Source organism: Phacochoerus africanus, chromosome 11, assembly GCF_016906955.1.
Source record: "Phacochoerus africanus isolate WHEZ1 chromosome 11, ROS_Pafr_v1, whole genome shotgun sequence".
NCBI lineage: Eukaryota > Metazoa > Chordata > Mammalia > Artiodactyla > Suidae > Phacochoerus > Phacochoerus africanus.
In genome coordinates, this window is record NC_062554.1 from 103,584,050 (window position 1) to 103,599,173 (window position 15,124).

General features: G+C 41.5%; 1 protein-coding gene across 2 annotated transcripts in view; it reads left to right on the forward strand.

The window, feature by feature from the left end:
* The first annotated feature begins 3,211 nt into the window (after positions 1 to 3,211).
* The window catches only part of LHFPL3 (LHFPL tetraspan subfamily member 3), a 556,240-nt gene continuing 544,327 nt past the window's right edge, over positions 3,212 to 15,124 (forward strand). The window contains exon 1 of one of the 2 annotated variants that reach the window (XM_047753280.1): positions 3,212 to 3,830. In XM_047753280.1, coding sequence (XP_047609236.1) covers positions 3,389 to 3,830 — 442 coding nt within the window. In that variant the 5' untranslated portion in view covers positions 3,212 to 3,388. The remainder of the gene's footprint in view (positions 3,831 to 15,124) is intronic. The other variant, XM_047753279.1, reaches the window with a different exon arrangement.

Genomic DNA, 15,124 nt, shown 5'->3' on the forward strand with positions numbered 1-15,124 from the left:
AATTAGTTGCCTAGATGCTTAGCTGTCTAAACTCCTAAATTCTGCTTGGTGACAAACTAAAGCTTTAGCTTAAGGGCATGGACAGGCTTACCTCTGGGGTTACTGGTCGCCAAAGCATTGGGGAAGATGTAAAAAGACAATCCTTCACTCATTGATGGCAACTGCAGAGTTTACAGGTATTCCAGCTCATCCCTAATTCCAAGAGTCTTGGGAGATCCTGCTTCATCCTGGAAATCTTCAGCAGTGTTGGAGAAAAAAGGTAGGGAGAAAGGTCATTGGGAGGGTTCAGTATGCCCCTGACTGAACCCTCACCTGAAGAAGCAAAACTCAGATTCTCCCGGGGAAGGGATTACTTTAGACCAGCAATTCACCAACACTGGTCTGTTTCTAGTTGCTGTTGAGAAGAGGGGACACCTTGAGTGTGCCCCTTGGCATAGCAATTTTGAGCAGGAACCCAGAGGCAATTCCAAAACTGGAATAAGGCTCTCCTTTGGCATGACTCAAATAGAAAAGCTCTTTGAATCACAACATTTGAATCTGAGTCACTCACCAGTCTTTTCTTGGTCCTGTAAAGGCAATTTAAGCACTGAGATCTAAACCAGGCTTTTTGATTCTCAGCCTTGCCCCTCTCAGCAACCTTCCATCTCAGCCACCCCAGGGGAATGGTAAGATCTCTTTTAGGCACTGATTTTAAAGAAAGACCACTTTAGACAAGCAGGTTCGGGTGGGGGGGGGGGGGGGCGGGCGGATTTGAGGGCTTGGAAAAGTCACTAGAGATTACTGTCAGTTCTTGCTAGAAAGCTATCTCTGCCCCTGGGACACATGGCCTGCCAGATGGCCCCATAAATTCGATTACTCTCACCTTTCCTCTTCCTCCTTCCATGTTAAAACTCTTCTGATTTTCTGATTTACCAGCAATTTCAAGGGAGTTAAAACAAATGGGACCTAACAGAAGTTGTGACCCTCCATTGCCACCAATGCACTGATGATGCATCATCACGAATTATATTTTTAGAGACCTGCAAGTGTTATATTGGGTTGGCTCATATTTAGGTCATCCTCCCCACCTCCCCCCTCCAAATTCCTCTGAATTTTAAAAGACCTTCTGAGAGTCTACAGTTATATTTGCAAGAAGTTCTTAGTCACCTAAACTTACACGTCTCACACCATTGTTTAATTCTGTCCTCTTGACTTCCAAAGTCCTGCCTCATGGACTTTGAACTCTAATACCTGAAATTCATGCCTACAGGAAAAACTAAGTGTAAGATTCTAACATTTACCTTTTAAAATTCTTTCTCAGTTTCAACCCCTTCATTAGCTTCTGTGTCCCACGTCCCTATTTCCACTGTCTCTCTCTCTCTCCCTGTACAATCTCAGACCTTCAGGTTATTAAATGAGGGGCATGATTGGTCTTCATCATTTAGAGTATGATCCGGCTTTCATATAATAGCCATTTATGTAGCCAAATACCATTTGGAGCTTTTCTTCCTTCCTCCCCAGTAGCCCCCTCTTCGAAAGGAACCACTCTAAGTGTTCTTACCTCTTCCTGCTAACTTCATATTGCACCTGGTATCTCAGGTCTCTCACTGATCTAGTAAGAAGGTGGGCAGATTGAGCATAAGTGTAAGCCAGTGTCAAGGAGCTTCCATGTGTTTTTGCATTATAATGAGACATGTGATTAAGTATAGACCTAAGGGTCAAAATCTAACAGAATTCTCTGCCTTCTGCTCAGAGAATTCAGCTGTCATATGTTTCAAACTGGTTTGTTACCAAAATCTGAGGCTGCTATTGAACATTCAAGTTTCATTGCTTTGAGTAAGGGTTACAAGTTTTATGTCAGAATCAGAAGGAACAAAAGAGTAACAAATGGAAATAAAAGACAAGGAGCCTGAGGAGTTCCTGCTGTGATGCAGTGGGTTAAGAACCTGAGTGCAGTGGCTTGGGTAGCTGAAAAGACGTGGGTTCGATCCCCCTGGTTGTCAGTAGGTTTAAAGGATCCTTCGTTGTTGGGGCAGCTGTGTTATAGGCTGAGCAGGGGCTGGGATTCAATCCCTAGTCGGAGAGCTTCAAAATGCTGCAAGTGCGGCCATAAAATTAAAAGGGAAAGAAAGAAATGGAGTTTGAAAGGCAGGAACTGTTTGTTAAAAAAGCAATATTAAGGTTGTGTGTATAATAGCAATGCCATATGAAAATGTAAGGGGTTATATATCAATAATTGAGAGGAAATTACTCTCTGGTTAGTTGGAATTTTGGATTATGGGGGGAGGGGCAAATACCTGGACAAGAAGCGGAAATAATCATGTGCAGTTGCCACTGGATCCTCAGAGCCCAGCACAGTGTCTGGGCAGAGTAGCTGTCAATCAGTATTTGTATAAGAAACACTGGCTAAACTACTCAATTTCAGACAAACTAGACATTTCGGTGACACGGGCCTCATCTACGGCAGGGTTTGTGAGGAAAATGGCCTGATTTACAGTAAAGTATAGGCCAGCAATAGGCTACAGTTCATCCGGCTCCGCATGGAAGTGGGGGTGAGGTGGGGAACACGAAGAGGAAATAAGCTGAGCTGAGCTGGTGTGAGAACACACTTAGGTGTGTCTTTTACGTTATTGTCTACCAGTTTCCTGCCCAACTTCGGTCTCCACTTCCTCAACCCGAGGCCGAGGAGTTTGCCAGGGACAGTTTTCAGAGGGTGTCACTGGGGAGTCTCTTGCGGGCAGCACGTCTCTTCTCTCCTGGCCTCTCTCGCCTTCACCTGCCGTGCCGCCTGTCGCGCGTCCGCAAAGATGCAGAGGTCGAAGCACGTTGCTGTGCGGTGCTTGAAATGCTCCCAGAATCAGCCTCCGGAGCCAGGCCCCCAACCAAAACCCGGACCCTGGGATCTTCTCTAGGATCCCTGTGGGTGCTCCTCCCTCGCCCGCTTCCCCGCCCAAGACCGCCACCAGAGAGGCGTCCCAGGGTCGTCGCGGTCCTCCGCGAGGTGGGGCTCCGGGCGTGGAGCTGGCAGAAGGCGGGAATCGAGCGGGGGGCGCCCGAGCTCGCGCGCCACGACGCCCCGCGCGGGATTTGCCGCCTTCAGCTGCAGCAGCTGCAGCGGCGGCGGCGGCGGGAAGAGGGGTGGAGGGCGGTGAGGAGGGCTGGAGCCCGGGCCAGGAGAGAGGGAGGGAGAGAGGGGGGCCGGGAGGCTGTGCCAGGCGAGCCGGAGGGGTGCTCGGCGCTTCCCCGCCCTCCTTCCGGGAGCGAGGATGCAGACTCTGAAACTGGCGCTGCTGGGCTGAGGCGGAGGCAGGGGAGTTGCAGCGCGCGGCTCGGTGAGTGTGTCTCCTGAGCGCGGAGAGGCGGGGGGAGGCGGAGGACAAGGAGGAGGAGGAGGAGGAGGAGGGGGAGAATGCCCGGAGCCGCCGCCGCTGCCGCCGCCGCCGCCGCGATGCTCCCGGCTCAGGAGGCTGCCAAGCTGTACCACACCAACTATGTGCGGAACTCGCGGGCCATCGGCGTGCTGTGGGCCATCTTCACCATCTGCTTTGCCATCGTCAACGTGGTGTGCTTCATCCAGCCCTACTGGATCGGCGACGGCGTGGACACCCCGCAAGCCGGCTATTTCGGGCTCTTCCACTACTGCATCGGCAACGGCTTCTCCCGGGAGCTGACCTGCAGGGGCAGCTTCACGGACTTCTCCACGCTGCCCTCGGGCGCCTTCAAAGCCGCGTCCTTCTTCATCGGCCTCTCCATGATGCTCATCATCGCCTGCATTATTTGCTTTACCCTCTTCTTCTTCTGCAACACGGCTACGGTGTATAAGATATGTGCCTGGATGCAGCTCACCTCCGGTGAGTGCGCGCTCACCTCGGCGGAGGCTGAGGTGGGGGGGGGGGGGGACCCCGGGCGCCGAAGCTGGGGAGGGGCAGGAGTGGGAGGGACGGGGGGCTGTGCGCACCGCTGTGGGCCGAGCAACTTAAGCCGCTCAGGCGGGAGCTCTGGGAGGCCGGAACCCCCGGGGTTCCCCAGCCTCGGCACCAGCGCTTGGTCCCCGCGCTTTCCAGAACCTCCCAAGTGCGGGGGATGCCACCCAGAGGGACGCGCCGGAGGCAGGGCGGTTGCTGGTCCGAGTCCGCTAAGAACTAGAGCTGGGGAGAAGGAGCAGCCTCTTAGGGCGCGAGCTGAGGGGACTAAGAAAGGACTGGCACCGCGAGGAGAAAAGCTGATTTGAGAGGTTGTAGTGGAAGGAGGATCAGCCTGCTCTGTCCCTCTCTGGGACTGATTCTGTCGTTGCTCCGGGAGGGTGGTTGGGGGTGGGGGCTGAAGTGAAGTTGTTTCTCTCTGTCCTGGGAAGTTACAAAATTTTTATCATCCATCTGGAGATGAATAAATACTGATTCCCTTTTGGGTTTTACCCTTTTAAGAAAAATGTAGCTTAGAATGTTCCTTAGCAATTCCCCAGTGTCAAGTCTTCAGTTTGTTTCCTTGTCAGAGCAAAGGTCCTTCCATTCCAGCTTTAAACTGAGAACCGTCTTGAGGGAATCAAGATTTCTCAAGATTTTTTTTTGGGGGGGGGCGGGGGAGTGGCTTTACGAAGATGGGCAGCGAGGAAAGCCTGTTTCATTGGTATCTGAGCACTCTTTGTGGATGATAGATTGTTGCTGGCTGGAAAATATGAAAGTACTTTTTATGATCATCAAAGTTACTTTTAACCCAGAAAGGATGAGGGTGCATTTCCTGGTTGGCTTTGAAGAGTCCCGAAACAAAATCGCCTCCTTTCTCTACCTCCCGTGATGCCAGTTCTCTTTCTGCTAGCCACCCTGGGTGCCCTGTCTTCTAAAGGGAGACTCTCTCCTGGGACACTTCATACCCTCTTGTTCCAACATCGTTGGAGTCCTTTTGATTTTATGGATGGTTTGTTTGTGGAGGAATAGAGGATGTCTCAGGCAGCCGCATTTTCTCGTTTATGTTTTGTTTTATTGTTCTCTTTCTTTAAAAACATTACCTTCAAGATCTTGTGGTTTCCCCTATGCCCAGGAAGGTTTTCTGGGGGGTAGGTATTTGATCTCTGAGTTTACAGAGTGTTGAGGGTGATTAAGTCCTTAAGGATGTAGGAGAAAAGCATTGTTTCCTATCTTACACTGGTTTGCTATATGAGAAGCCTGTGGGAGAATAAACTTGTTTGGAAGTATTTGCTTTGTATAAAGTGTGCCTCAGCTGCTTTTGGTTTGTCATATACTGTGAACATGTGCATATAAAAGGCAAGAAATGTACACCAGTAGAGACACCCCTCCTCACATTTACCATTATTCTTCTGAAATATGTTTTTCGTTTCCCTTCTGTCCTTCCACCCCCAGCTTCTTGAAGCATACTGTCGCCCCCATGTTTTGATATATAATGTTATCTTTTATGGCCATTTCAAGAGCAGACTAACTTTGAGATTTGGAATAAATTCATATATTGTTGTTCTTGACACTTAGCTCTGGTTTAACTTTGAAGACAGCAGGACATTGAGGATGCAGATGTTTTAGAAACAGAATTGACCCTGCACAGCTAATTTTAATTTTTTCTAAGTTAAATGACCTATTTAGAACTGGTGATTCAAATTAGATTGTTTTTCAAAGGCCTGAAAGTAATTTGCAGGTGATTTCTCAACAACATGTTACTAGGTATTTTATTTTCATGAGATTTCATCCTCTAAACTGAAATTGTTATAGTTGTTTTAGAAAGGAAAGAAACAAAACTGTCTTTGGGAAAGAATTACCAGCTTTGAAGTTAATATAAGCGCAACTATTACAATGTTTTTCTTTTTCCTGCAATAGAGCACATAAAAATCATTTATTCTGGAGTAGTGAAATAGGATGTTATATTTTCAGAGATTTAACATAAGTATACTCCTCTGTTTCCCATATATCAATGTAAAATGTGATGAGATGGCATTTGTACTGATGAAGATACAATGACATTTAATTCATTTTTGGACACATCCAGATCCTTAAGTTCCTGGCATACTTTTAAAAACCTTTATTTGCAATTTATTTGGTACTTTATTTCTGGGTAAACTACAGAAGGACATACTTTTTATTCATAAAGTATATTAATTAAAGAAGATTGATTGTGAATTAAAGTCAGTTTTTTTTTTAAAGGGATGGGCTAAAGAAGATATTTCTGAAGAAAGTCACATTTAATGTGGATTTCAAGGGTTTTTTTTTTAAAGTCTCATATACTGACGATATATTTAGCACAGTGCATTGTAAGTTGTTTTCAAAGTTTAGTTTCTATCCATTAGACTATTCCTCTTTAATATTATGAAGTCCTGTCATAATTTAACTGTACCTAGGCCTCTCAAGTATAATTTGCTAACTACCAAACATGAGACTTAATGTGCCCTTTGCTTATTAGAGACTGTTTAACCTTCATTGAAAGTCAAATGATTAAGTTGTGTATTTAGTTATGCAAGCATTTTCATATAATAACAAAATAAAGCAGAGCCAGGTGCAAGATAAAATCCCATATGAAATGGTGCACTGAGATGATGAAGCAGAAGGCTTTCTTGTGGCAATACATCAAGAATTATTCTTTTTTATGGTTCTGAACAATGAACTAGAAAAAGAACTGAATTTATTAGACCTGAAAATGAAGTTGCTCTTCTACCTAGATGTGTGAAGCACACGTAATTAATGGTGCTATTAGGAACACCTGCCCTCTCCCTCACTCTCTCCGTCTGAATCATCATTCACCTCGGTGGAGTGAAACTACAGAGTTAGAGGCTAATGTGTCACGCCGCTTCCAGATGTAATCCTGCACTCATGGACCCTGACTAATATAAAGATCGAAGACATAAAAATAATGCGTAAATAAATAATAACAGTTAGAGATGCAAAATGTCCCAAGTCCACAAAGAGACAACTTCCTCAGAAGAAAAGAGAGTCTTTTCTTTCTGTATGATTTCTCTGACCCTAGTCTGTAATGGGTCAAGCAGGGCAATAAAGTCTAGATGTCTGGACCCTTATAAAAAAAAAAAAAATCAGGAGGGAAAGGGGATTCTTGTCTCTCTGGGATCCTGATTCTCTGCTTTCATGTGTATGTTTTCAAATCGGTATTTCAGCTTGTTTCCAAGTCTGTTAATAACCAAGTCTCATAAAGGTGGGTTTTGTTTTTGGTTTTTGGTTTGTTCTAAGCCATATCTTAAATTGTTCCTGAAATGCAAGTGTTAACCATTACAGGCCAATGAAATCTTTTCTATTTTAAATGAGGTAAAGCATTAAGGCAGGACTTGAAGTTTTTAGACCTCTACCCTAGGTTTTTCTTTGGTTGGAGGCCACAGATGAGGAGACACTGCTTTCAACTGTGAGGAAGGGAACCCAGGTTGGAGCTCGGTGTTCTGGAGGGAGAAGATGGGAGGAGGGTGTTGCAGTCACCAGATCCCTATCTCTTGTCACTCTGAGGGCACCAACAAGAAGGGCCCTCAAGATGGTGAGGCTCCATGGCAAGGGTTAAGGGCCGAATTGCTTAGTCACTTTCCCCGGCCTCCCAGCCTTACTTTTCTCTAGCTCTTTCTAGCCAGCTTGTTTTCTAAATTTTAGACCTTTGTCATTTAGGTGAGATGAGATTCACCAGAGGTAATTACTGCATTTCTTAGCCTGCACAAAGAGCCTTTGCAGCGTTCTACCATCCTATTTCAGGACACCTTGCTCTTTTCTTATATATCTTGTCAGCATTTGAGATGACAGATGTGTTTTTTTTTTTTAATTTATTTGTTCAATGCCTATCTTTTCTAGTACAGTGAAAGTTTTATGAATCCATGTCCATTTTTCTTCGTATAGCATAGAGGTCAAGATCACGTTCACTAGAGTAAAAGGATGTTGGCTGGAATCCTGGCTCTGACACTCATTGTATGACCTGGGAATTTATCTTTCTGTTCTTCAGTTGCTCATCTGCAAAGTGAGCATATAATTGTATTTATCCCAGGAGATTTGTGCAAGGATTAAATGAGCTAAGGTATATAGGAGAACAGTATCCAGCACACAGTAGGCAAGCACTATCCATGCTAGGTATGGTTACTGTTCTTACGTTGTTATTACTGCTGTATCTTGGCACACAGTAGTATGTATACCTATTATGTGCATAATAGGTATTCAGTAACTTTTTGGTGAGGTAATGAATAAAAAAATAAATGATGAATGGGGTTAATAATGAAAAGAGAAGGACCTGATTTAAAATGCCCCACATGCCATGTCGAGAAGTGTATATACCATATACTTTGAAAGCCACAGTGCTCATCTTTCTCATTGGTTTGTAGCATTAGCACTAATTGCACTAAAGGAACTCTCCCAAAATTCATTGAGAGCAGTGGTTGTGACTTGATGACCTAATTCATGATGTGCTTATTTCCAAATGGAGGCTCTTTCTGATGCATAGGCAATGATCTTTATTACACCGGGATATAATCAGTTATATTTTAGGATTCAGCAAAATTTTTCTTTTAGTTTTTCATTGAAAAAAAAATCATGTTATTAAAAGTGGAGGTTTTCTGTAAATATCAAAAGGTCACACTTTCTTTCATAAGAATGGTGACTCCCGTTCCAGGTTGGATTCTCTTATACACCAAGGAGCAACTGGACAGAAGAGCACCTGTCTTCTAGGCTTTCTTTTCTTTTCTGGGCATCAGTGTAGAGGTGCTCTTCTTGGACCTTCAGGCCTGCTCAGATGGGTGGCCCTCCAAGTTCAGAGCTCTGCTGCAGGGACGAGAGGAAGAGGCTGGGATTTACTCAAGTTCAGGACCATCACCATTTCTCACCATTTGCTTGGTACTGAGCATATGAGAACGTGAGTTCTTGCCTCTTAAAGCTGCTAATCCATCCTAAGTTCACAATTGTGGAATAGCCTTAAAGAGGGGTTTTTCCTCTGACAGAGCATTTCAGATACTTCCCCAGATGCAGAGAAGAATGCATACCCCCAGGGAAGGCAGTTTTCATTTTCTAGCAGCACATCTCACTTATAAGAAATTTCTGGAGTTCCTGTCATGGCCCAGCAGAAACCAATCTGACTAGTATCCATGAGGATGCAGGTTCGACCCCTGGCCTTGCTCAGTGGGTTAAGGATCCAGTGTTGCCATGAGCTGAGGTGTAGGTTGCAGACCTGGCTCGGATCTGGTGTTGCCCCAGCTGTGGTGTAGACCAGAGGCTACAGCTCCAATTCGACCCCAACCTGGGAACCTCCATATGCCATGGGTGCAGTCCTAAAAAGAAATTTCTATTGACCAAGCCAAACTTAACAACAAAATGATTTGAAATGAGTATTTAGAAACTTTTTTTTGCTCTAAGGTAGTGTGACAAGGACTATGACCATTGAAGAGATGTTGGAATGTATATTAATGTGAATACAAACGATTTTTATAACAGCGAGATTTTAAGTGAACACTTATGAAAACAGACCTCATATAACCCATACAATATATTATTAGGTGTTGGTTTTTCTTGGTGTGAATCTGCACATTTAACAGCTTTTCTCCACTGTAAAAGTGTTAACAAGGTGCTTATATACTTTTGTAAATAATAAATTCAGATATTCATGTGTGTGCACACACACACACAGATCTACCTAACCAGAATATAAAATAGGATGCTTATTCAGAAAATGATTATTTACTGATTCGTGCTTATGTTAAGTGTGATGATATCATGTAGTAGAGAGATTTCAGATGACCAGGTCAGTATATTACACTTTGTGTACATACCTTAGAAATCTTTCAAAGTAAGCAAAATTTGAAATAGAAACTGCCCCCAAACCCAGCAGAGCATATAGCTTTAGTTGCAGAATGTGGCTCAGTGCCCTTCTGTGTGTGGTGTGAGGAGATAAACTATGGGGAGAGGAGTAGACAGAACTTTAGCTCACACTGGCGTGAAGCAGAGAACACTCCAGGAGAATTCTAATTTCGGGGCTTAATAGTATGATAACTGGGAAAATTTTAAAGTGTAATTCCCATAATATATTTGAACTTTGGGGGTCAGCACCAACTTTAATTAATGCGATTTATCCTTATAATGGGCCAACTGGATTTTTTCATTTGATATGAGGAAAGACCAAGGCTTTGACCTTTATTCTCAATAATGGCAGGAAGATATTAATTATGACAGAAAATTAAGAGGCTGGTTCACATAGCAAATAGAAGACAAGTTATTTGATGACTCCAACATAAATCTGTTATGAAAAGTCATTGGGGCATTTCGAGAAAAGAAATAAAGCCAACCTACCCCAGCATCCTAAATGTTCACATAATTAATACCATGTGGCTCTCAGAGTATGATTACGTTTCGATAATGCTTGTCCATAGTTAAATTGTCCAAACTGTAATCTTGAGCACATTTCTTATTGCTTCTGCTAAAATAAAACAGAAGAATGAGTAGCTTGCAAGAGGAAGATAAATAATTTTTTGATCAATATAGACATGAACCATATCTAATTACTGTTGAGAAGAATGAAAAAAGCAAACAAACCTTTCTGAATTAGAATTGCTGGCATAGAATTGTCAAAATGGGTCTCTCATACCTGGATTCTGACATCTTTCGTAATGAAACCAGGTCTACATCAGGGTAGGGACAGTCTGTGTGTCCTTAATAGGAGAAAAGATCCTAATTGATAGGCTGTGTGAAGTTAGTCTAATTGCATGCAATTTGAGATTATGACTTATCAATGAACGGGTGAATGGAAGAGTAGCGAAAGGTAGTGAAATGAATGCTAAATAGTTGTAGATCAGAAAAGAGGCCTTAGCTCAGAGGCAGACATGCAGAACTTAACTAATCAGAAAAGTTCACAGTCTTGACATTCTTAGAAAATGTCCTATTAGAAAATGATGGCAGACAGGAGTTTGAAGGGAAGTCAACTTTGGCTTTAGTGCAGAATGCATCATAGACCCATTTACTTAAGTGTTTGGAAGCTCCTGGGGCAGGCTGCTCGCATGGCTTTTTATTGGTTTCAATGAAGATCAAGAGTGAGGTTGCAAAAATCAAAGTGGAAAATGTGTGTTGTCATTGACAGGAGGCTCAGTATTTGAAACATAGGCAAATAGATCCAGGCATGAAGAATGACAGGGATATACAAGAGTGACAGCAAAAATAGATGAAGTATGAATAGAGAAGACATGAAGAAATTCAAAGTTGAAAAGCCCATGAAATTTGATAACGTCAAAAGCCTGTCGAATTTGGTATCATCAATGGCTTAAAGATGTATTGACATAGGACAAGCATAGAGCAGAAGTGTGCATGATAGTGTAAAGCCGTACGTACACAAAGTCTAATTATTAGGAAAGAAAAATCATAGCTCCATGCACCCCCCCCCCAAGAGATTCTAAGATCAAGCTATTCAAAGAGAGAGATGATAGAGCTTCCTTGTATGGTACATGGAAAGATGGAGGGTTAAAATAAGTTACCCTAAGAAAGAAAAAGTCATTATAAAATTTGATAAACAGCATCCCTACAGTTTCTTTTTGAAAATCTTGTTATGGATTGTGAAGATAAATTGATTTCTATAATGCCTTTAGTGGGGAAGGGGAACTTAACAGTGAACATGTAGGGTAGATAATATTTGCAGAGCATTTTAAGCACGTATATAGTTAGAAACTAGATTAATTGAATTTATCTAAATTTTAGATGATTAATAACTAGCAATATTGTGATCTTTGTAATGCTACATGTTATTTAACTGAACCGTATTTTAACCAGTTGACCGGGCAAGAGGTAGTTCCGACTAGTTAGCATTTTTAAAAACCTTCAAAGAGAACTGCTGTATGGTAGCATTCTACAAACCCTGGTTGGTGACCTTTGATGGCTCATGATATCAATTTAATATGTGATGATCCACATTAAAGCTTGGATTGAAACAGAATAGAAAATGTGAATGCAAAGCAAATAGTAAGGATTTTGTGAAACCTTTATTCCTTAAAATATTTACATATGTGTGTGTGAACTAGATTGCAGCATATCCCTTGCTATGGGCTGTAGTCAGTACATTTTAAAGACACTATTTTGGAGAAAAGATGATGTAGTATGATTAGAAAAATAATTATCTCTTCTTTGAAAAATTGTGAAAGTTTTACACTGATTCATAGATGATTTTGCATTAGGGAGTAGGGTAGGCAAAATATACTTAACCTAAGCAACTTGAGACATTTTTCTTATTTCACTTACATTAACGACTTAATGCTAACATACCCTAATTAGATTATGAGTTGATTGAAAATAGGAATGCTTTTGCTAGATGCGATTTGATTGGCCATTCATGGTATTAAAATGGCATGGCTATCTAGCAAGACAAACATTTAAAACAAGTGTATATAATCCAGTGCCAAGGAATGTAGACTCATAGGCTTTAGAAATTGCAGTGATAGTAAAAATTATTTTGTAAGCTCCACATTTTCTCAATAAAGAAATAATAGTGGTAAATACTATTAAGCAGGTACCATTTGCAAAATCCTTCATGTATTCAGTTGGTAATATTTAACCTTCATAAATATTAAACCTACAAGTTTAGAGTTATTATATCCATTTTGCACATGGAAACATTGAGACTTAAAAAATTATTCAGGGTTACAGAGCCGGTAAATGGTTTGAGTCCCAAATCAGACGCATCCCGTCTGACAGAATAGTTTGCCTCGGAGGCCGAGAGAAATTAAGTCTTGCCAAAATTACACTTTGTTAGAGTTGGAACTAACATATCTGATTCCCAGTGCAGTGCCTTTTTTCTCACTTTCTTTTGCCTCCTGCTTAATGTGCATTTGTTTAGTTTAAGTCTTCAGTATGCATTTGTATCTTTTTGTATCAACATGAAGGGAAGGAGCTGGTATTACAGGGAAAATACCTGCATGTTTATTATTTATTAGGCGTCCCTCTTCAAGCATGCTTAGGGGTGATGAGGCATTCATTTTTGTAACCTGGAGCCTGGGTATTTCTTTACCTCAGTGTCCCCTTGGCTGTATGTCTGATCTCCTGTAACAGTGTCAGCATTACTGGCTCTGTGTCATTCATTTCTTTGTCCTGCCTCAGTTGTAGAAGCCTTTTTAATAAATTTGCTTATCGACGGTGATGGTAGACATGATCACTGGTCACAGATGCAGTTCCTGAAAGTTTAGAAATAGACTCGGGCACGTTCTGGAGGTGGTGGAGAACTGAGTGTGTGGTTGAAAGATTTGCATCTTGACAAATTATTGGCTAGATGACTTTGGACAAGTCATTTAACTACTCTTGACTTTTCATTTTCTTCATGTTATTTTTCTTAAGTTTATATTTTGGACATATAAAAAACAGATTGCAGGTTATAGACATTAAAAATACATCATCTGCTAACCAAGTGTTGCTGTGTACTTACTACTAGGGTAAATATCAGGAAAACCATCAAAGGTAGGGTGAAATTAAAGGAGGAAGCAAGTAGGGAACAATTGTAGATAGATAGGTATCTAGAGTTAGATTTCCTCAGTATAATGAGACTTCAAAACACCACTGTACTGTTAGAATTATTGAGTTAATGCATATAAAACACTTAAAACTGGGCCTAGCACACAGTAAGCACTCAATACATGTTAGCTATGATTGCTGCTTTTGTTATTACTGTGACTAAAGAGAGCAGGACTGGAGGAGTAGGTAACATACAGAAAATTTTGTAGACAGAAAAATTAGACTCACAATACCCAACTTAAGGACAGTTTCACTTCACAACCTGTATGTGCCAGACCTACCTTGTTCTGAGGATCAAGAAAGATAATGGCTGTGAAAGCCTTTTAGAAACTGTGGGAACTTATATAAATGCCATTGTGATTCCTAGAATGGATTTTATACATTACGAAGAAAGCACTATATTCAGTGAAGGGTTTAATTTTGTGTTCACAGCATCTAGCTCTTTCCTTTTATTTGTTTATGGTAGTGCCTCAAAAGTAACAAGAATATATTTTGGAGATAATTTTGAACTATTTAAAAACTTCAGCAGAACTAAGCTGAAAAAAGAAGCCATGTTTTGAAGGCATTGTGGACCAGACAATCTTCTGGTTGTGTCAAGGTCTAAGCACTTCGGCATTCTTATTAAAGGCCCCTCCAGATGACAGAAATTTTATCAGGTATTACCCTCTTCACAGTTATCAAAAAAAATGAATATTCTCTACTTTTAATAGCATCATGTAACAAGAATAAATCAGAGATAGCATTTTATTCTGTGCTCTTTTACATGTAGCTGTAATATATTGAAAAATTAGATTTCTCAATATATCTGTGAATCTTTATTTTTCTTCCTAAGCAAAGAAAGTAGAGATTTAAGATTCTCAGATCTGTGCTTAAAATGAAGATTGTTTTGCTCTGTTTTTTTTTTTTTTTAATAACATGTTCATTCCTCCTGTTTCTTTAGCTTTTCTAAAGAAGGTTTGAAAAACCAAACCCAACATTGCTCCTTATTAATATTTTCATTTTGAGACTCTCATACTAAGTGAAGTAAGTCAGAAAGAGAAAGACAAATACCATATGATATCACTTATATCTGGAATCTAATATACTGCACAAATAAACCTTTCCACAGGAAAGAAACTCATGGGCTTGGAGAACAGACTTGTGGTTGCCAAGGGAAGGGGAAGAGAGTGGGTTGGACTGGGAATCTGGGGTTAATAGATGCAAACTATTGCCTTTGGAATGGATAAGCAATGAGATCCTGCTGTATAGCACTGGGAACTATATCTAGTCACGTGTGATGGAGCATGATGGATGATAATGTGAGCAAAGGAATATGTGTATATATGTGTGACTGGGTCACTTTGCTGTACAGTAGAAAATTGACAGAACACTGTAAACCACCTATAATGGAAAAAATAAAAATCGTTTAAAAAATAAAGTCATCAGCTAATTGTAAAATGAGAGAATCAGTGTGTTATGACTATATCTATGACTATGACCCAAAAGAATAATGAACAGATGAGCATTTCCTGTTTTATGTAGCATCAAGACTCCTGTGGTGAATATCTAGGGTTGAGGTTGACAGGAGAACTTATTAAATAAGCATTCTTGATCAGACTTTCTTCTAGAAATGATGATGAAGAGAAGCTGGTGAGCACTGCTGGGCAGCCTTCCATTGCACTCTGCAGGGCATGGAGAATAGCTCTGCTCTTGAA